The 23,465-nt window shown below is 40.5% G+C and overlaps 1 protein-coding gene across 6 annotated transcripts in view; it reads right to left on the minus strand.

The window, feature by feature from the left end:
* Positions 1-23,465, minus strand: part of CDH8 (cadherin 8) — a 303,401-nt gene that overhangs the window by 119,524 nt on the left and 160,412 nt on the right. For all 6 annotated transcript variants that reach the window (XR_014792854.1, XM_084860691.1, XM_084860690.1 and 3 more), the window contains 2 exons: positions 5,974-6,141; positions 1,697-1,884 (listed from right to left, as the gene is read on the minus strand). Coding sequence is in view for 5 of the 6 variants with exons in the window: in XM_084860691.1 (XP_084716817.1) it covers positions 1,697-1,884; positions 5,974-6,141 (356 nt within the window). In the remaining variant the exon portion in view is untranslated. The remainder of the gene's footprint in view (positions 1-1,696; positions 1,885-5,973; positions 6,142-23,465) is intronic.

Consider the following 23,465-nt stretch of genomic DNA (forward strand, 5'->3'; position numbering starts at 1 on the left):
TGTAGTATATGCTTCTAAGTTTATGAATAATTGTGAATAAAAATACAGCCAATGGCTAATTGCTTCAGCTTATAAAAGCACCTTGTGGCAACAACGGATGGCAGTTAGTAATAACAATAAAAATGACATTAGGAATCATTAGCCAAGAGAAATGTGGCTTTGGGTTATTCAATAATTGACTCGAGCATAATTATACTGTACTCTATTTTTAAACACTTTGCAATGCTGAATCCTAAACTATAGCTGTGTATAAAGGTAGGGTTGCTCAAAAAGACAGTTGAAATAAATGCATTGTTTTTCTCAAAATTGATCTTAAATTGTATTTTGTATATAAAGGTGAATCCAGAACATGCCACTATCTCTTCAACAGGGGATTTTAAGAGCATGAGCAGTGGATTGCAGATCCCTATGCAATATAACACAGAATTACAGAGTACATTTGGAGCTATTTCGGTGTAATACTGATCAGGACAGAGGGAAAAATTATGGGCTCCCAATGGTGTGGTTCACCATCTATCTTCTTATTCATGAACAAGCAAAACTACTTAAAAACTAGAGGCCTGGTGCACAAAATTCATGTATGGAGGGGAGGTCTCCCTCAGTCCGTCCTGCATCCTTTGGCAATCTGGGACCCCTCTCACAATCCGGGACTGCTGGCTCCTAACCGCTGGCCTGCCTGCCTACCTGATTGCCTGCCTGCCCAATCACCCCTAACCACTCACCTGCCCGCCTGATTGCCCCTAACTGCTCACCTGCCTGCCTGATTGGCCCTAATCTCCTCTGCCTCGCCTCCACCACAGTGGCTTTGTCCAGAAGGATGTCCAGTTTGAAGTCCAGAAGGTCTGTCCAGTCTAATTAGCATATTATGCTTTTATTATTACAGATTAATTTGGACTATTTCATGACAGAGATATGAAGGATAACATTAAACTAAATACCCATGATGAGCCTGGCTGGTGTGGCTTAGTGATTGAGCATTGACCTATGCATAGGAGGTAATGGTTCGATTTAAGGTCAAGTCACAAACCCAGGTTGTGGGCTCGAATCCCAGTCTAGGGATGTGCAGGAGGCAGCCGATCAATGATACTCTCTCCTCATTGATATTTCTCTCTCTTTCCCCCTCTCCCTTCCTCTCTGAAATCAATAAAAACATATTAAAAAGAAAGACTTCAGTGTGATTTGTGGAGACATACCAGGAAGCAGGAGGGCAGCCATGGGGAGAATTAATATAGCGAAACATTAAAAGCCATTGAACTCGCCAACTCTGTGGGCAAGTGAGGCTTCTTCCCACTCGAAGTCCTCTTCGGAACCATAGACAATATGCCTCAAAATAATTTCTTCAAAGAATAGGAGCTGTCCCCCAATCTGCACCCCTCATTGCTTGAGAGTTGCCTTTCAAGTATTGAGTTCCCTACACATTCCTGCAGTTTTGGAAAAGGCAGTGTGATGTAGATGGGAGAGAAGATGAAATTGGTGGCCAGCATCACCATGGCAACTCTTTCCCAGAGCTTTGGCTGATAATGCAAAGTGGGGCCAAGGGGTATGAGGTGTAAAATTAGCTCCACTTTGTCTGCAGCTAAAGAAGAGACACCTCTACCTGCTCTAAGACTTTACCAGAGAGTCCACCCAACTCCCACAAACCCTGAAACTCAAGTTCCCAAGAGGTATTCTGAATGTGAACAAAATCTCAGCTTACCTTTCTTAGTCTTATAATGCCATCCTGAGCCTGGGCATCAGAGGTGATTTCAAAGATTGCTGTGCCATCCCCATCAATGATGTCATACGACGACTGTGCATTTTCACCAATATCCTGATCATTGGCTTTTACCCTGCCTATGGCAGTGCCAAGAACCACATCTTCAGGTACTGAGAAGTGATACAGACCTTAGGAAAGAGGACAAACACTGAGCACCGTGCAGATTCCATTCATTCATTCATTCATTCATTCATTTAGCAAATACCCTGTTTCCCCGAAAATAAGACAGTGTCTTATATTAATTTTTTCTCCCAAAGTTGCGCTAGGTCTTATTTTCGGAGGATGTCTTATTTTCGGGGAAACACGGTATTTATTGGGCACCTCCGTTCTTCTGGGTACTTGTGCAAATGCTACCACTACAATGTGGAAAAGATGTTTCAAAATTATTTTTGTTGTGGAATGCACAATATTTTCAATGAGTCAGAGACAGAGTTCCCAGAAGGCGTGAAGTCTTGTTGAGACTCTTCTGAGATATGGAATTTATCCCATCACACGTGCACCAAGAGTGTAGTTGGATAGCAGGATGTTAGCGAATCTATGTGAGAGTTCTTTCCAATGGATTGTACAATCACATCGGTTGCCTGTGGGGCTATTCGTTGTTGCCCACCATAAAACAGTAAGCTAATTTCGGCACAGGAAGATTCAACGTGTAATGCACAGAAAGTCACTTTTGCGGTGACCTCTGTATTTACAGACTTGCAGACCGTGTTTGATAAAACCCAATTACTAAACTTCCACTGTGCCCTGCAGCAAGCTGTTCCAACACACAAAACACTCCTCTGGTTTGTTACCCAAGTCCCTCCTCGCTGCTCTGAACAACCGGAAATCCTACTTTCCAAACTCTCCAGGCAAAATACAATTACAGTGTGTGTTGCTTCTCCTGTGGGCGCAGTAAAACATGGCTAATTAGTGGCATCTTCATTCAGATCGCTTTGGCTGCTGCCTTAGTGTGCCTCCTCCTCTTTGGTGGAGGGGAAGCTTTTGGAAACATGACCCCTGGCTCTTACCACTTCAGTGCCTATGTGCCCTGCATTTCATTTGCCAATTCCTGCCTTTCTTTGCCTGAGGGTTTTCTCTGGCTTTCAGAATCCACTGTGGCCCTGCCTGTCAGACCAGAACAGGAGAGAAATGAATGCCCCACAGAAGCAGCCTTCAAACCGCTCACTAGCGTTCCCATCCCAGCTTCCTCCCTTCTCTGTTAGGGTAACATTCCTACTCTCCCCCCCCCCCCCCTTTTGCTTGTTTATTTAATTTACAGTGTTCCAGAGTTTTCCCCAGTGGACTAAGCTCCAGGCCCGCACAGCGGTAGCTGGCTCGGTAATGTGTATCTTTGGCTCCCTGTCTTTCTCTCTCGCATCCTCACCTCCCTCCTGGCATTCCTTGGCCTCATCTCCGAGATAAACTACTTATAATCAAATTCTTGTCTCAGTGCCGGTTTCTGGGGAATCCAAAGGCAGACAACCAGGACGTGTTAGTCCCATTGCAACAAAAACAAGGGGAGAATGAACACTGGATGAACTATAAACCCAAAAGGAAAAATTACATCTAGGGAACATGGCTTAATTGTGGTTTGAACTCAATCACTGGGTCCCTGGGAAAAACTCGGGCTCATTTTACCCACTGTAACAAGATTAGCTGAGATGATGGGGAAGGGTTCCTTCTAGCACAGACTCCCTTTTATTTAATGGCAACAGAAGGATGTCCCTTAGCGTCATGAAATGATGGGACTGGGCCAGTGGTGGGCAAACTTATTAGTCAACAGAGCCCAATATCAACAGTACAGCGACTGAAATTTCTTTTTGAGAGCCAAATCTTTTAAAACTTAAAACTTCTTCTAACACCACTTCTTCAAAATAGACTCGCCCAGGCCGTGGTGTTTTGTGGAAGAGCCACACTCAAGGTGCCAAAGAGCCGCATGTGGCTCGAGAGCCACAGTTTGCCGACCACGGGACTGGGGAACAAAATGTTTTCCTAATAGTTTTGCCATAAGGCATGCACTGAAAATCATACTGTTGAGTATAAGTTTCCCAATTCTCTCATAATTGGTGCAACGATTCCATTTCCCTCAGACTGCTTATTCCAGGTAAGGTTTGAGATGCTCCATTCAGGAATAGTTATTAAGTAAATAAGGCAGCAAGGGACCTCACCTCGATGCCTGTCCTGATGCAGAAAGTCTTGGGAAACCAAGCAAATGGAACAATTCTTTAGCTATCTCTATTCTGTGAACTCCCATCATCTCTAACAATGTGATCATGTGTAATGGTTATTACCTTTAAGAAAGTTATTAACACTTCTGAAACTCATCTGCCACCGCTGAAGTGAAACAATCCTTTTTGCAAGAAAGAAGAGTTGCAACTTAGAGCATTAACTCTAATGGCAACTGACAAAGAAAGACAAGGTTGGGGGAAGGATGGGATAAATGGTATTTCTCCATTCCAAGAACCTTGTTAAAGGGGGTTGCCTTGTTGTCTGGTTTATGAATGATGTGAAATTTCTCAGTGAAAATGCAGTTTTCATGTTCCTTCTACCTTGAAATTTTGGAAGATAAATTCTCAAAGGTACCTCAACTGTGTCATTTGCAATCCCACCTCTGTCTCTCTCCCTGTCTTTCTCTCTGTCCTCTCATCGCTCTCTTACTTCAACAACTGGTTCTCCTGTAGGTATTTCCTATCCCAGCAAAATGTACCAGTATGCATCTAATAGTCTTTCATGTCAGAAATGTGATAATTCACCTCCTCAACTAAAAATGCAATCTCTCCTTAGATTTTTGTTATCATAAGCTCTCAAATATCTATTGCAACTATGCACCCTTCTCCACTTCCACTGAGACACCCTGGCTTGCCAAGACTACCATCACTTTGACATGAATGACTACAACCACCTGTTAACCGGCTGCCCTGTGGGGAAGACACTGGGCAAAGGGCAGCTTTCATTTTCTCTGATTTCCCTGAAATCAAATCCTATTACTCAAGCTACCATTTAAAATCTTTTCTCTCATTTTTTCAACTTATTTTTTAATATATATTTTTATTGATTTGATAGAGGAAGGGAAAGGGAGAGAGATAGAAACATTGATAGAGAGAATCATTGATCAGCTGCCTCCTGCACACCACCTACTGGGAAATAAGGCCACAACCTGGGCATGTGCCCTCGCCTGGAATCGAACCGTGACCTACTGGTTTACAGGTCACTGCTCAACCACTGAACCACACTGGCCTAGCTCAACTTTAAATCTTTTAATGCTTCCCAGTGCTGTTAGGGTAAAACTCATGGTACTTACAAAGGACTACAAATCCAATACATCTAATTCTTGCCTAAACTAACTCTCCAGCGTCTGTGCTTTCCCTGCTGTGAAATTCTATCCATTCCCATGCAGGGCCCTACCCGCTCTTCTACAGGATGTTTGGACTGCTTTTTCCTCTAGGTGCAATGCCCATCCCCCAATCTCTTGATCTGACCTTGTCTCAGCTAATTCCTAATCATCATTCATACCTCAACTCAAGAGTCTCCATGCCAGAAAGACCTTCCCCAATCATCTCTCGAGATCCAGTTACTCTGACCAATACTCAAAAGAAAAGGGGTTCAATGAGAGTACAAAAATCTTGGCAAATGATGATGGTCTCCCTGATTCATTGATGGCGGCAGCCTAGAAGGCTGTGGAGAGTTTTCTGAGGCTGATCATGTCCTTAGCAGGGAAGAGTCCAGTCAGTGATCACTGGTGTTCCCTCAGCTGAGGAAAAGTATTTATTTTGCAGCAATTGTATATGCCTTTCTCACCTCAGATGCTGAAGATATAGTTTAGTTTATATGACAAGTAGGACTATCAATAGAACAATATCGGAGGTGCATTTAATCACTTTATCAAAATTTCTTAATGGAAGGAACCATGGAATAGAGAAATATGCTCACATCTTGCAGTTGCAGCTCCAAGACTTTAACTACATACATACTCAATATTTGGAAACTATTACAATTTATTTAAACTTTGTAAAAGGAGGGTGCATTTAGTACCAAATGACAAGAGGGTTGCCATACTTTGTATATAAACCACACTAAATGATGGCAATTGGCTTTTTGGGTGTTTATCATATAAATCTGAACTTTATAGAATAATTATAACATATACTAATTATAATATAAATATAAATAATGAAAATTATAAATTCGAATGACAACATCATACTTAGATTCTCATCCAGTGCAGGAAATTCACTTACTCTGGGAAAATTTTGGAGGATTGTCGTTAACATCACTAAGAGTCACTGTCAGTGTCGTGGTCCCAGACAGGCCCCCGGAGTGTCCACCCATATCTTTGGCTTGGATGACGACCAGGTATTCCTCCTTGGCTTCTCTGTCCATGTTGGGAAGGGCAGTTTTTATAATTGCTGATGGAGAGAGAAATGGAAGAATGATTTTCAAGCAGACAGTTCATTCAAAAATAAATGTATAAATACCTCTCTCTCTCTCACACACTCTCTGTCTCTCTCTCACACACCACACACACACACACACATACACACACACACACACACACACACCACAAATACACAAACACACAGAAGTCCCCACTCACACAATTTTCAGTTTTCTTTTGACATTTCGCTGGAATGTGTTTGTGATGCCAACACTAAGAAAGATTAGACTCATAGACAGCAGTAGATAACTTGCAAAAATCTATTTTATCACGTCTTTTTTAAAACTTGCAAAAATATACATTCCAAAGTAAACTGAATGGCATGCTCTTGCCTACCAAATTAAAGTATAAATCATAACACAGCCTCAACTACCCAGGGAAACCCTGCAAGTAAAAGAATCCTACAATTTATCATGGGCTCCAATTCCCCTACAAGAGGAGTAAATACACAAATAGCTGGAAGGCTCTGAGGTCAAAGATAAATTATTCTGAAGCTCACAAGTACATTTGAAATGAAAGAAGTAAATGCATTTTTGGAATCAATTCAGATGAATAAGATACCCATCAGAATTAACATAGGCAAGTGTCTAAATCCCAAGGTACTATTTTTTCAACTACATTTATACTTTAATTGTTTACTTACACCTCTATTGTAAAAGAAGTAAATACTTAAGAAAAACAGAAAGATCACGAAAACAGGGTAATGTTTTAAACATTTTAAAAATCATGTGGAATAACCTAAAATCATCTGTGCTAAAATAAGTGGTTTTTTCTTCTGATTTATTTTCAGGGCTTTATCTATCTGCCTCTTTGTCAATTGTACTAATAATTTAATTTTCTTGTTAAAGATTCAACATTTGCATAGGGCCTGAACTTATTCTGAAAATCTATATTTTGTCCTCTCTTTACCCTTATAATTTTTTTCCTAGATAAACATATGTGAATAATTCTAAAGCCATTACTTGAATATGCATACAAATATGCATATGTATATAAACATTTAACCACAAATGTGATCATGATATAGGCATTAATTCACACAATGGATGTCTTTGTGATATTTTCTTCTAAATATATTTTTATTGATTTCAGAGAGGAAGGAAGAGGAAGAGAGAAACATCGATGATGAGAGAGAATCATGGACTGGCTGCCTCCTGCATGCCTCACAATGGGGATCAAGCCAGAAATCCAGGCATGTGCCTGACCAGGAATTGAACCATGACCTTCTGATCCATAGGTCAATGCTCAACCACTGAGCCATGCTGGTCAGACTGAGATATTTTCTTGTTAGCACATAGAAGTTTAATTTATTACTTCTTATAGGTGCATCCTTGTTCATTTATGAGTGTATTATGGGTAACTTAGTTCCATATTAATTGATATTGCAATTATTTCCATTTCAAAGATTAGCCATCTATCTTACTATAAGAATATTATATATTTTTCTGTGCCCTGCATTTTTATTGAAGTCTGTATCATAGGATTCCCCTCCCCATAAAAAAAATGATCATGACTAGCCTAGTATATTCCTATTGAATGGATATGTATTGTACGTCTGGCCCAAATGAAAGAGAACTATTCAGATTAAAGATAATTCCTCCTTACTTCTAACCCAGGGACATCAGAGAGGTTCAGTTCAAACTGAGGATGAGCTACACTCTTATCCACTCAAGTTGTAATTCTGTTTTGTTTTGTTTTTAAACTCCTATAGTCTAATTCAATCATCTGTCTGTAAAAGGTGAGAAGTTCAAGTCTCTGCATCATTTGAGTAGCTGGCAAGGCCCAAGAGTATTCTGGGAAATCTAATCTACCCAGGCAGTGGGCAGGCTCAGGAGAGAGCTGAGTTCTTATATACTTTATTTAACCTTGACATAACTTTCATATCAAAGCCTCCCATCTGGGGAACACTCAATTGGATATCTATGCTTATTTGAAAACACTGATGGCAACATTATTATATTTCATTACAATTGTTTGTCTCAGGATTTGATCATATCATACTATAACTCAATACATCACACTTCTAGGGCTATAAAGCAAAACAGAAAGAAAAGGGGGAAAAAAAGAAATAATAGGCATTACTCAAACTTAGATCACTATCCCTTGATTGTCTCTCTTAACCTGGCCATTTCGTGGTCAATAGTTTCTTTGTTAAACTCTTCTCAATCACTCCATTCCTGCCAGAATTCTCTAAGATATGGTTAGAATACCTGCTCCTTACCCAAGTGTCAAATGTGGTTCCAGCATGACATTGTTACACAGACATCTACTGGTAAAACGTATGTCAATGAATAACATACAACTGTCCCAAGCATGCCATTCCTACATGCATATCTACAATTACAAAGTATGTCAATGAATAACATGCCTGTTGCTTATCTGTAAAACTGAGAAGACTACCTAATCACTTAGATTAGTTGCTCAAAATGACCCCACTGGAAGCTGCACATCTGGGAGACTTCACACTTCCTCTTTGCTTCTGAAACATCTGGAGGAGTTTTCCTGATTTCTAAGGCAAGCAGGAGTCTCCCCGAGGTTTCATGAGGGCATGGGGGACATATAATTTATTATATCAGTACAAACTGTATAATAAACAGTGCTTGCTCTGTCTGAGTCTCCCCCCAACCCCCCCTCTCTAGTCTCAACCTCACAAGCAGTAACTCACTAGAAAACCCAAGATTGAATTTCTGGAACATTTTTCTGCTACTTGGTGACGGTAAAGGCAGGCTAGGAAGAACACACAAGTGCCCTTTGCTCTCCTATTTATTCCCCATTGGGTTGGGACATGTTAACATTTTTTAAAATTCCTATTCAAAAGGCAACTCAATCCACTCGCATAAATATTGCAAAATATTTATAAGCTCCTAAAACATACATTTAAAACTGCCTAAAAAAATGTCCTTCTGCTTCTCCCTAAATTATTTGCATTGGTTCACATATTACCCCAAGCCCTAGGAGCCTCAGGCTGTGTCTTCTGTGGGTGAGAGAACTTCCATATTTATATATACATAAAAATGCATACATATATATGTTGTTTGGTATTATATACCAACCTACCCAGAGCAGAAAATACAGTCATCAGGCTGTTTTTCCTCTGAGGTTTGAGAAATAAAAAAAATTGACCCGTGAATATGCCCCCCAAAAATTGCTAAAATGCTCAGTTAAGAAGTGTTTTTATTCATTTTCAACTTTGATTTTTAAAAGATAGATAGGAACTCCCTATATATTCTTTTCACCAGTATAAAAAAACTTAAAACACCTTGTGATGGTGCTAATTTTATATTTTCAATTTTTAATGTATTAGTTTGAGAGAGACACACACATTGGTTTGCTGTTCCACTTATTTATACATTCACTGATTGATTCTTTTATGTACCATGACTGGCGATTGAATCTATTGTACAACCTTGGCATATCAGAACAATGCTCTAACAACTGAACTACCCATCCAGGGCATGATGGTTCTAATTAAAAAAAAAAAAAAAAAAAAAAAAAAAATATATATATATATATATATATATATATATATATATATATATATATATATATATATAATTGATTTTAGAGAGGAAGGAAGAGGGAGAGAGTGATAGAAACATCAATGATGAGAGAGAATCATTGATTGGTTGCCTCCTGCAAGCCCCCTACTGGGAGATCAAGCCCACAACCCAGGCATGTGCCCCTGGCTGGAATCAAACCAGGAACTCCTCAATCTGCAGGCCAAGGCTCTATTCACTAAGCTACACCAGCTAGGGCTGATGGTACTAATTTTAAATAACTTCCCATTGCCCAAAATATGAATTGTGTCTCCTTCTGTCACAGTCATGCTCAACCCCACATGCCTATGTCTCCCACATGCCTATGATCACACGTTCTCAAGGCTAAGAAATGTGTTCATAAACTTCAACGTGATGTTGAAACTCCCATTACATCCATTTGGCAACAGATTCAGGTGTTCAACTTATGGCCATCAGCGTGACAACATTCTTTCTTCTGGGACAATTAGTAAAACTCCTTGATGTGCGTATTTGCTAAATAACCTCACAGAAAATAAAACCAACTTCTTTTTTCCCAATGGAAATTTCAGGGTTATGACTTGGAGTTGATCTGATATAAAATACTACCCCTGGTAGCTCTGACTTTTGTAACTTTCCAACTCAACAGTTGTTCTAGGGTTTAGAGTTAGACCCCCTTCCCTAATCCCCCTTGAGTAAATCACAGAATATCCTGGGACACACCTTTTCCTTGAAAACAGAGGCACTAATGTGTTGAGAAGGAAAAACACACACACAATTGGTGTTCAGGAGGATAAGCAGGTCCCGCTGGATGCTCGATAACACTCAGTGAGATTCAATTCAGACAAGAAATGTAAACAAATACATTTTAGAAGTTTTTCCCTGGAACTTCATTTTGAAAATCTAATCAGAAAAATCAATTAATGAAAAACAGTCCACCCTCCAAGAATTTAATTCAATGCAGGTATTGAAGCTGGCGCTGGGGAGCAGGAATGGGAAGGTATGGGAATGGAGATGAACCCTGGCAGGAGGATTAAAACAGGGAAGGGGACCATCTGGCTCTGAAACTGGCATTCACTACCCTCCAGTGAACACACTGACTGTGAGTATAGCTATGAATTAGATTGATGGGTGCTGTTTGATTATAGATGGATGGATAGATGGATAGATGGATGGATAGATAGATAGATAGATACATACATACATACATACATACATATAGTGGTAGATGATAGATAGATATAGATAGATAGAGAGAGAGAGAGAGAGAGAGAGAGAGAGAGAGAGAGAGAGAGAGAGAGAGATAATGGTAGAAAGATACATACATAGATATAGATGGTAGATGATAGATAGATAGATAGATAGATAGATAGATAGACAGATAGATATAGATAGATAGATGATAGATGGTGATAGAAGATCTGCATTTGGAGAAACTAATTTCCTCATATATTTCTGGTGCTTCATTCTCCAGTGCTTAAAAGACACGGTCTTATCTTACATTTGTTCAATCAAATGGAGATTTCTCCGGTGCGGCACTTGAAGAATTTAAATCCTAGACCGGCCTAAGTTCCTCTACGTGCTAAGCAGCTGCTCTTCGTGCCTCATCATTCAGAGAGTGCTTCTGATTAGAATCCAGTCTCAGACATCTCAAAAATTTAAAACATGTGTATGTGTGTGCGTGTGTGTTTTCTTCCCATTGTCTTCGGCATTATCATTTGGGAAGCATTCCTTACCCGTCAGGAAGACTTCTTTTTATAATTTCTGTGCTATCAGAGATGGAGAGGCTGCCCGAGAAAGGCAAGGAGATGCTGATTAACTCCTTTGTCATCGTGAAGGCTGATTACTGTCATTCAGTCTTTGTGGGCCCCCCAGATCCTGCCGCTCAGAGATTGCAGTCCATGAGAAATGCTGTGCTCGACTCCTCTTTGGAATGCCACTTGTTGAACACGATATCCTGTTATGAAACCACTGGCTTTGTCACATCCCCGCAACTCTTGCCATTTCAATGTGCGGTTGTTATCTTACTATCTGTAAAAGGGGGGCTTTGTTGATAAGATTAAGTGGCACAAACTCACTTAGCAATAAGACTTTTAGGGTGGGGGGGGGTCACAGGCTGCACCCATACTTTCCGCAATCATGGGATCTGTGCCACATGCCACCTAGGATGTGGGTAAAAGATATATACCCAGAGCTACCTCAACACATGCCCACATTGTCGCTGAAGAATAGCTTCGGTGTAATCACTTCAATCATGCCCAACCTGCATGAATATGTCACAAAGGAGAAAGTGACACATGAGAAAACTTCGCCTCCACAAGGTACAAAACCTCCTGCGTCTCCCTTTCTTCGTGACTAGAACTATGAATTAGCGAGATGGGTGGTGACTGATGATAGACAGATAGACAGACCAAATATCAGACAGACACAGGAAGATACATACATATAGATGGGTGATAAAATAGTTGCTATCTGGAGAAACTACTACATTTCTTATCTATTTCTGGTTCTTTTGTCAAACAGAACAATATAACTGGAAAGCTAATTGATGAAATGTATCAGTAATCAAAGGGTTGCTGACAGCATTTGACTTTATACTTTTAAAATCAGAACTTATTCCAAGAAAATTTAAAATTCCCTTTCTCGCTTTTGTGTTAGAGTGTGTTCGCTTTTTGCTTGATATTTTGTAAAGGCAACCAATTTAAATAAATATGTAGCAAGGCAAATATTAACTTAGTGGTTGAGGTTACATAGCTTAAAAGTATACATAGGTTTAGAACCGCTAGCAGGGTTGCCTAAGACTATCGGAAAACACTGATATTTACATTATGATTCCTAACAGCAGCAAAATTACAGTTATGAAGTAGCAACAACAACAAAAAATTTATGGTTGGGGTCCCCACAACATGAGGAACTGTATTAAAGGGTCGCGGCATTAGAAAGGTTGAGAACCACTGCTTTAGACGTTCCTTAATAACTCCTCACACTTCAACCACTGCTATAGAAGTTTGGTGCCTGCACGACTTTGTGGAGAGTCAGTCCAGACCACTCTCGGCCTTCACTCGGCCTCTTAGAACTCCATTCATGTCGTCAGGTCCAGCTCTGATGTTGCAGAGACAAGGATGCCCTCCCAGGTAGAACTAAGGACTCTCTTCCTTTCCATCTTCATGCATCTCTGCTAGGACCTTCCTCATGGCATTTACCTTTATGTCTTTTCTCCATTTCACCGCGTCCTCTATGATTTCAACCTGTTGTGAGAGCAAAGTACTGTGGGCAGGAACCATGTCTTATCCATCTTCCGATGCCCAGAACCAAATATAATCTCTTGCACATGAAGGGTGCTCAACCAATGAAGTAAAGAATAAAATAATACCAAGGAAAATAATGAAGGTAGGAGGGATGAAGGAGGGAAAAGAAAGGCAGAAAACATGGTAACAGAGTTTCTCCTAGCTGCCAGGGGGACTCAGTATTGGAGTATGCAAACATGGGATAAATGTCAGTAATTGTCCTGTCTATAGGGTCCAGAGATCTTTAGATACAAAGATAACAAAGCAGAACTACCAAGTGGGGAGGAGGGTATCAAGATTTGAGCCTAAGTCTTGCAACCTTCAAGGCTCAAAAAATGCCCAGGGCTATTCCAGACCATCTCCTGAGTCACATCTTAAGGTCATGCCAGTTTTCCAGAGGAAGGTCATAAGGTCATGACATTTCAGCGAATGCAAGTGAGGTGACTATATTTTGAGATTAAAGAACCCAGGGGTTCTCCTTATTTCTCTGGATATTTTACCCATTTCATAATTGACATTTGAGTTGTTTATTGTACTAAGTGCCTAAGTATATGTTTATGGTTTAGTGTTCTAATATTTCAGATAATCTCAGGATTACTAAAAAAAAAAAAAAAAAAAAAAAAAAAAAAAAAAAAAAAAAAGGGCGGGGAGGGGCAATGCTGAGGAACTATGTATCCTAGTAACATTTCATGAATTTAATTAATTGAAGGTGAATTCATGAAAAAAATAATTGCTTTTTTCTTACATGCTTTACCAATAATGCCCTAGTCTTTCTTGTCATTTTCAAGTGCCATTATTATTTGTTTCTCTTGGCATATAGACAGACATACATGACATTCACATTTTCCTAAAATTATTTATAGGTAAAATGAGTTAGCTGAAAATGTGTTATTAGATGACTATTAATGCTTGGAATATGATCCAGCAACGAGAAAGGTCTCAGGCCATGTCACATAGACTGATTCCAAATCCGGGCCTCAAGAATTTTAGTTATAAATAAATTAGTGAAATTACCCACTCCCCTTTGGCCAAAAAAAAATCTCCATATCATGCTTACTAAGATACTTTTCCAACAATCCCCTCCTATGTTATCACAGCATCTTAACACGAGTCTGGCAGACATGACTTCTTTCATTGACTTACAGAATCTTGACTTATAGAGTTCAAATATATTTATGAATATATATGCGACTCAAACTCTACATGATCCTCCCCATTTATGCTTGAAAACTGGTGCTAGAGAACAGTAGGCTTGCAAGCTGTAAATTAGACCACGAGGATCCATCCAGTATCTCAATGTATACAAATTACTTACTTGCATGGGAATTTCCTGTCTCGGGAGGCAGTATATTCTCTGACTACATAACTATAGCTTCTTCTTCCCTGTCCTGTGTGGTTCACATGCATGTCCAGATCCATATCCACAGGCAATGGCACGGGAAATCGTTGGAAGCGAATTGACAATGATGCCTTGTCTCTATAGTTTTACACTCTGGGCGGAGTGATGTGTGTGTGGACTGTCTCCTCTGCAGCTCCTGGATTCCCCTATTAAGCAATTCTGCACAGGCCACCCCTTTCCAGCATCAACACAGGACTAGCCAATAACTGATGTGACTCAAACTGCCAATTTCATGTTCCATTGAAATCCTTGCAATTATTCCTATTCACAATTGATGACTCCTCAATCAAGTGGAATTATTTCTGTGAAGAGTATGATGGCTCTATTCTTTCCTTTAAGCTGTAATTCCAATAACTAATTAGACATACAAGAAATATGGGTGGCTTAAAGAAGCAAAGTGAACGTCGCTAAAGCTTGGATGCTTCTCTCCATGGCAGAGTTGTGGAAAAGCTAAAGCAGGGGGTTGGCAGTGTCCACTGGGAAATGGACCTGGTATGGAGACCTGAGTCTAAATAAAGGTAAGAAACTTGTTTCAGCTCTTAGCCCTGAGTCTCCTCATCTGGACAACAGATGTTTTACACACCTACCTCACATTGTATGAAACAGCATTGTTCACAGAGCATAACAGAGATTCAAATATGAAGTGAATTGATATTATCTCCCAATGCTGGGTGGTAGTGATTCCTCTCCTGCCCCACTGAAACTCTGGCCCCATACCTCAGTCAGGTCCAGCATGTCATATGGATTGAAGCCTACAAAGTTTGAGGAGCCTGGGTGTTTTTTGTTGTTGTTTTTTTAAATATATTTTTATTGATGTCAGAGAGAAAGGGAGACAGAGAGATAGAAACAGCAAAGATGAGAGAGAATCATTGATGGGCTGCCTCCCACACTGGGGATCAAGCCTGCAATCGGGCATGTGCCCTGACTGGGAATTGAACCATGACCTCTAGGTTCATAGGTTGAGGCTCAACCCTGAGCCACTCAGTCTAGGCCTGGAGTTTCAGATCACACATTGGGTTTGATTGGCCCTTCCATTTCCAAGAGCTATCATTAACATGGACAGTTTTCTTAATGTCTCTGAGCACCTGTTTTCTTTTCTGCTTCATAGAGATAGTTCTTATCTCACAATTTTTCTTTTTTTTTTTTTGGGGGGGGTGTTCTTAAGATGATTATTAAGACAGATAATGCATATTATTATGTTATTTAACATGTGTTAGGAACACACACACATAGATATAGATATAGATATAGGAATAGATATAGTTGCTTTTTAGCCAATAATAAAATAGTCATTAGATGATAACTATTACTATGACTGTAACTACCACTAATACCACGTTATTGCTGGTTGATTGTGAAGACCAATCATGATAAAAATAATAATAATACTCCATATCTTATAGAACCTCCTTTGGGCCAGGCCCTATACAGGTACAAAGTCTATATGCATATAAGGTGCTGCTTAGGGTAGTGGTTGGCATGGAGTAGATATTCACCTATGTAGCTATTATAATTATTATTACTGTTACCTCATCTTTCCACATCACAACTATCCAGGTAGGTAGCAATGACAGTTCCTGCTAAACAATGAAGGAATAGGAACTTCTGTGACCTTGGTTAATTGATACATATTCTGTGAGCTTCAACATGGTTGAGAAAGTCATAGACCTAATGATCTTAGAACTTCCTATTTCATCAACTTGTCTCTCCTACACCTTGGAGGTTCTAGCTGATTGTGGATCGCTAACTCCAGAGGATTCTGCTTGGTAAGTTTGCATGTTAGCCACCAATGATAGTCATTGCTCTTCCTTGTTGAGTAATCTCTACCCCAGAGATGCAAAACCAATTCAGGAACTCGTCACTCAGGAAAGTCCCACTAACCCTGATAGCAAATATCTACAAAATGCAGAGAGTAAGTGAGACTCTAGCAAAGAGACTGCCTCTGCTGATGAAATGTTTCCAATGAACTAATTCTTCAACCTCAAATCCTTAGAGAAATTTCCAGCTAATAAGTCATGCATTAGCCCCATGGGTCACTGAGCATTGCAACAAATGATTACCACATAACTTCTACGTGTGGCTGGGCAGGCTCCTCACCCAAAAAAGCACAGCCCAAGGCTCAGAGATGAGGGGCAACACTGTGCTTCCAATTGCTTTAACCCGGATCAGAAGGGCATGTCTACTTCAATGAGAGGGCTTGGCCAAAAAGGGGAGGGTATTCCTTTAACGATGGCAGCTGCCACAAAGCACATGGACACGTGCTGAAAACTTGCCTCAGTTCCCTTCCAAGTCAGCTCAGCAACCAGACCGGGCCTGACAATATTCTAGGATTTCCATGCTTACATTGCTTTCTTCCTTCTCTGCCAAATATGCTTATAAAACATTGAGGCGTACAAAAGTGCACAGTGTTCAGATATTGAGAGCAGTTGCATATCAGAAGCACCTATAATAATTCTGATGCATCTATAATAATTCAAGGGCACAGAGCTCCCAACTACCCCCGGATAATCTTCTCACCATTCCTCTGGTGCCTTTCCACCCAATGTCCTCCTCCACTTCTTCTTTGCCTTCTGCAAGGTCTGCTTTTGAAATCCTCCAACATTCTGCTTTGGCGCTGCGGGCTCTCTTTCTTCCCAGCAGAGTAACTTTTCTCCTTTCCTCCACATTCTCTCTCAAAAGAGAATTTTCCTCCTCCTCCATTCCTCTTGCCACCTCTCAATTCTGCTGAGAGAGAGCCCTCAATCCTACCAGTGTACCATCAATTACCTTCCGCTGGCCCAGAACTCACGCCTCCTTTCCACTCTTTCTTATTATCATGTGTTTTAGCCCCCACCCCTCCTTTTTATTAAAAACAAAATCCACCAAATTACTTGTACCCATTAGTCCATGCTCCTGTTTGTGGACCAAAGAGGGCAGGTGGCACAAAATGCCCTGAGGTTTATTTTGAATAGACAAAGAAGTCATGTTGCAAAACAGCTGGCGAGGAATAAACCTGCCATTCCACCCATGTGTGCTGAGGACCTACTGCACATCAAACGCTGAGTCAGGTACGAAGGATACAGGAGAGGAGACAGGCAAGGAGGTGAACTTCACATCCTTACATTCTAAGAATTTATGATCCACATGACCCAGAGCAACTAGGCTCACACCTCATGGGGTTTCTGGGCTCCAGCTTTTTCATTTGTAAACTGGGAGAGTAATATTTACCTTGCAGGGAAGAGAGAGAGAAAAAGAGAGAAAGAGAGGAAGGGAGAGAGAGAGAGAAAGAGAGAGAGAGAGAGAGAGAGAGAGAGAGAGAGAGAGAGAGAGAGAGAGATCATCAGCAAGAGCTATTATTACAAGTGGTTCTCAGGTACACTAGTCAATGTTAACTATGACTATGAGCATAGGTCATTGTGAATATTGACATCCAGATATGACTATGCCCCATAATAGAGAGGCAAGCTCAGGGGACTGCATGTCTATGTCCCCCCAGGAAAGAGATAATTAGACGTGTATAAACAAGAGGCCTGCTGACCTTCCTAGGAGGCAAGCCAGAGGCAAAACCACTGGGAAGGGGAAGTGAGGGAGCTGTTTAGTTAACAGAGAGTTAACCTACAGAGGGTTAGGAAGAGCGGATCTGTATGGATCTATTGTTCCCTCATGACAGTTGTCACAATACATCAGAGCTCGGTTTCTTCAAATATTGTGCATCAAGTGGCTGATGATTCTTATTCTCTATATTAAAATTAAAAACTGTACAAATAAATATAGCTTCCTTCTCCTGCTCTGTATTTTTAAAATGATGACTCCCCCTTCTCTTTCTCTTCCTTGATTCTTTTTTTTTTTTTTAATGTTTCTATTGATTTCAGAGAAGAAGGGAGAGGGAGAGAGAGATAGAAACATCCATGATGAGGGAGAATCATGGATCGGCTACCTCCTGTACATCCCACACTGGGGACTGAGCCTGTAACCTGGGCATGTGCCCTGACCTGGAATTCAACTGTGACCTTCTGGTTCATAGGTCGGTCAATGCTCAACCCAGAAGCTGGGCTTTTCCAAATTCTTCATAACTCCTCACACTGCATTTACTCTGTAGTATTCTTTTTAATGTCTTTGTTCCAACAAATCTAAGCGAATGTACACATATTGGGTATGTGTGTTTGGTGTGTGAATGCAAGAATGAATTTATGATGAAGCTCTACCTCCTCTCTTTCTGCTTCCTCCAATCTGAGTCAGTGGCCACTCACTAATGACCTCTCGTTCGCTAAGGATTGGGCGTGGTGGTGGGGATGGTGTGAGATCCCCTGTGGCTGAGACCCCCACCAGAGTGGAAAGACTGCTTCCTTCAAACTCTCCGCTGCTCCTAGTAATTATAGAACCGGAGGCTTATGTGTGTGTCTGTTTTTGACCTTTTCACAATAATAATGTGCACCGTTGATTCTGACAATTTACAGTCCCTACTCGCACATGTCATTTCAGGCAGTGGAATGCTGAATAACATTCCATTTCTGCCAGGAACTTGTATGAGTGCACATGAGTGCAACATAGTTAAGAGAAATTATGTAAATCAGAGAAAACATTATGGACTCGGACAAAGGAATAGATTTACCTTGAAGTCTGACCATTGGGTTTTGGGTAAAAAGTCCACCTGCTGTCATCATGCTTTCCCTGTATTAAATATAGAACTCTAAACCTTTTTATCTAAGATGAGCAAAGTGTTAAATCAGGGAAATGTGTGTGAGGTTGCCTAGAAAACACATTTTTCCTTCGCTTCAAAGTATAGCATAATAAGTGAATTATTCAAGGTCACAGTACTAGGAAATCTGTTGGAATTCAGAATTTTTTGACTCCAATTCCAGCATTTCACTGGGTAAGCACATACATCAGCAATAGTTTTCTTGTTTTTTTTTGTTTGTTTTTGTTTTTTTTATCCAACCCTATAAAGAACATACATTTGCTAAAAAAAACTTATAGAGCAAATCAAAATATACTGTGTAAGCCCTCGCTGGTTTGGCTCAGTGGATAGAGCATTGGGCTGAAGGGTCCCGGGGTTCAGTTACTATTGGTAAGGGCACATGGCCAATTTGTGGGCTTGATCCCCAGTGGGGGACATGCAGGAGGGAGGCAGCTGATCAGTGATTCTCTTTTATCATTGATGTTTCTCTCTCTCTCCCTCTCCCTTCCTCTCTGAAATCAATAAAAATATATTTAAAACAAACAAAAATAAAACACAAAAACACACACATTTACTGTATAATAAATGGAGGCATATTATATTGAAAATTTCTAAGATCTTTATTTTTTTCCTCTCTCTTTTCCCCCACAGGAATAATTGTTAAGGCAATGCTGTTGATTCTTTTTTTATAACCTATTATGCATTATTTCTATAGCTACTTGCCTGATCATATCATATTCCCAAAGTATGAAATCATTTTTATTGTTTTTGATACTTAGAGGCAAATGAAATTCCATAAGACCCACTATTTTCATGCATGCAAATGATCTTTAATTATGAAGGAATTAGATGGGTTCATTTCTGATGTAAGTAAACTTAATTTTCAAAGAACTCTTTTCTAATAAATATATTTTTCTTGATTTCAGAGAGAAAGAGAGAGGGAAAGATAGAAACATCAATGAGAGAAAATCATTGATCGACTGCCCCCTACTGGGGATCCAGCTTGCAATTGGGGCATGTGCCCTGACCCGGAATCAAACTGTGACCTCTTGGTTCATAAATTGATTCTCAATCACACTGAGCTACACTGGTTGGGTTCAAAGAATTGTTACGTGAAGGAATCAGGACAATATATTTTTTAAAAATCAACCTTTCTTTCTTACTGGTCTTTCATACATATGATAACTTTGTCAGAATACTTCAGATTTAACTCTAACTTCTTATCAGAGCAGAGCAAGGAAAAAGGGGCCATGTCACCATCTCCCACCATCTTTAGTTTCTCATCATTCAAATCAGTGACCATTGAGAGAGCACCACCAATGTAATAGGCACTGTGCTAGGAGTTGGAGATACAAGACCCAATGAGGTATAGTTCTCGTTTGTGGGTGGAATCGCTCACAGTGCAAAAGATGAGGCAGGCATGATCGATTGCCTGCTCCAACGAAAACCCGCCCCTCCTGGTCTGAACCCTGCTCTCATTGTGTGCATCGTTCTATCATGACACTTCACCCCAGATTTGTTTCCTGTGTGTGCTTTGGTTCTTATTTTAGCCTCTAACTGGCCTGGCCCTCTCTGTCAAAATTAAGTGTTCCTGCTCCAGTCTTTTTCACCCCAGAATATATGGCTAGCTCCTCACTTAGTCACCCAAACACGTTGGTAAATACCCTGAGACCATAGAGAAGTGATTTCCATGACTCTGTGTTATAAAAGGCAGCCCCATACTTAGCATCTGGACACCCATCGGATCCCCGGAGCACCACAGATGGTGTGACAGCACAGTGACATCTCTACTCAAATGTCAAATTATTAGTGAGGCTTCCCTGACCAGCCTTTCCAAAATAATAACCACTCTCACGGGCCCCCTGTTCTTCCTTGCCCAGCTGCCGACAGGCATCCTAGAGGCAGCACACGGACAAGAAACCAATGGTTTTGCTTGTTCCCTAGTGTTACCTATTCCCAGAATAATACCTGACACACAGTAGGTTTTCAATGCATTTTAGTATTTTTCAGTGACACCATGCATGAATGAACATCTCCCCCTCCCCCATTTGAGCGTAGGGGGAATCTGATATAAAAGTAAACACATACAGCTTGACCACTGGGGCTCAGTGGTTGAGCGTTGACCTATGAACCTAGAGGTCACAGTTTGATTCCTGGTTAGTGCACATGCCCAGATTTCGAGCTTAATCCCCAGTGGGAAGCATGCAGGAGGCAGCCAATCAATGATTCTCTCTCATCACTGATATTTCTATCTCACTCTTTCTCTCCCTTCCTCTATGAAATCTATATATATATATATATATATATATATATATATATATATATATATATATATATATATATTTTTTTTTTTTTTTTTTTTTTTTTTTTTAGGAAACACATGTAAGTCAATACCCATCTGCACCCCTATTGAAAAATTGTATGGAGGTCTATTACAGCCAACTCCCCCAAATTTTCCATCCCTTCAGAGAGACCTTCTGGCTCCAGAAAGCTCAAGAGCTGGGGCAATACCCTTTACTCCAACAGAGGGCTTGGAGGTGCAACTGCTGTATGCCTGTGAACCATGCTGAATAGCTCAGGATCAAATTACTGTTGTTCTTCTTCTCACTCTTACATAAAACTCTGTGCTTGTAAAACTTGAGTACCTTGACATTTATTAAAATGGTTGCATGGAAAAATGAGACAGATTGACTTGGCGACAGCTGTTGGCAGCCAGCAAGGAGAGAGATGGTTCTTTGTCAAGGCGACAACCAGGACTGGTGTAGCAAAAATGCAGACGTTGGGACCTAATGTGGGTGGGCTGGGAGCTGACAAGGCTACTCCCCACTCACTTTCTCATGGACCTGAACATCCATGGGCCTGCTGGCCTTCATTCTAGTGCTGCTCCCCCTAGATAATAGGGCAGGGTTGTGTGTGTGTGTGTGTGTGTGTGTGTGTGTGTGTGTGTATTCAACATGAAGAAACCTCGTTTTCCCACCCAAATTTATTTTGAAGTCAATGATCTATAATGTCAACGATTTCAGTTGGTGGGACCCAGTAATAAAAAATGCAAAATTCACCCACACCCGACCGGTATGGCTCAGTGATTGAACACTGACCTATGAATCAGGAGGTCACAGTTCAATTCCTGATCAGGGCACATGCCCGGGTTGTGGGCTTGATCCCCAGTGCAGGGTGTGCAGGAGGCAATTGATCAATGACTGTGTAATGTGTCTCTCTCTCCTTTCTTACTTTTGGAAACAAATAAAAACACATTTTAATGAAAGAAATACAAGATTCAAAAGGGTGGTATTTGGGTTAATGCCTTTCAATGAAAATTCTAATTTTGTTAGGTAAGGGAACTCCAGTACCTGTGTTGAAATTACATACCAAGCACACTAAATATGTTATCAAAATCTGAACTTCTAGGGCCCTTTTTTAAAGAGCCCTAAAATTAGCTATGATCATCAATCCTTTGAATAAAGAATAGGGTCTCCAGTATATGAAATATCTTAGCGATGGGCATACACTAGAGAAGGTCATATGAGTCACGTGAAACCTAATTCTTCCTCCACAGCTCACATTCAGGACTTCCCTGGCTGGCTGTCTTCTCCGACATTCTTTATATTTTATTGTTTTTTACAGAGAGGAAGGGAGAGAGATAGAGAGCTAGAAACATCAATGAGAGAGAAACATCGGCCAGCTGCCTTCTGCACACCTTCTACCGGGGATGTGCCTGCAACCAATGTACATTCCCTTGACCAGAATCGAATCTGGGAACCTTCAGTCTGCAGACCAACGCTCTATCCACTGAGCCAAACCAGTTTGGCTCCTCCGACATTCTAAGCCACATTGTCACCCCCTTTGGTCTCTTTCTCAGAAACCTGGTGACCATTCTGAAGCTTAACTTTGTTATAAATAAAAGTTTATGTACAGCACAGAGCTCCTGTTTATCTTTTTGCTTCCTTCAGCACATTTTTCAGTTACTGTTGATGACAGTCTTCAATAACTACCTGCCAGAGTGTAGGAGGTGCCTTACTTTAGAGTTCATATGAAATCTAAATAAGACAAATGCTGTTTTTAAGCTTGTTTTTCTGCATATCTATTTTCAAACAGAAATTGATGCCATTTTAGAACAGATTCCATTATGACAATTCTGATGTTTTATAACTACAATCTGGTATATGCCTGGTGAATAGGAAATGGAACATGGTGTGTGTTGAGGGGTGGAGGAGAAAAAAACCTTAAATGAAGGTGTGTTTTTTTTTATATGTTTATTAATTTTAGAGAGGTGGGGAGAGGGACGGAGAGATAGAAACATTAATGATGAGAGTGAATCACTGTTTGGCTGCCTCCTGCACTCCTTCTATTGGAGATCAAGCCAGCAACCCAGGCATGTGCCCTGACCTGGAACCAAACCGTGACCTCCTGGTTCATAAATCAACATTCGACCACTGA

The sequence above is a fragment of the Pipistrellus hanaki genome, assembly GCF_964339955.1.
Source record: "Pipistrellus hanaki genome assembly, chromosome: 15".
Taxonomy (NCBI): Eukaryota; Metazoa; Chordata; class Mammalia; order Chiroptera; family Vespertilionidae; genus Pipistrellus; species Pipistrellus hanaki.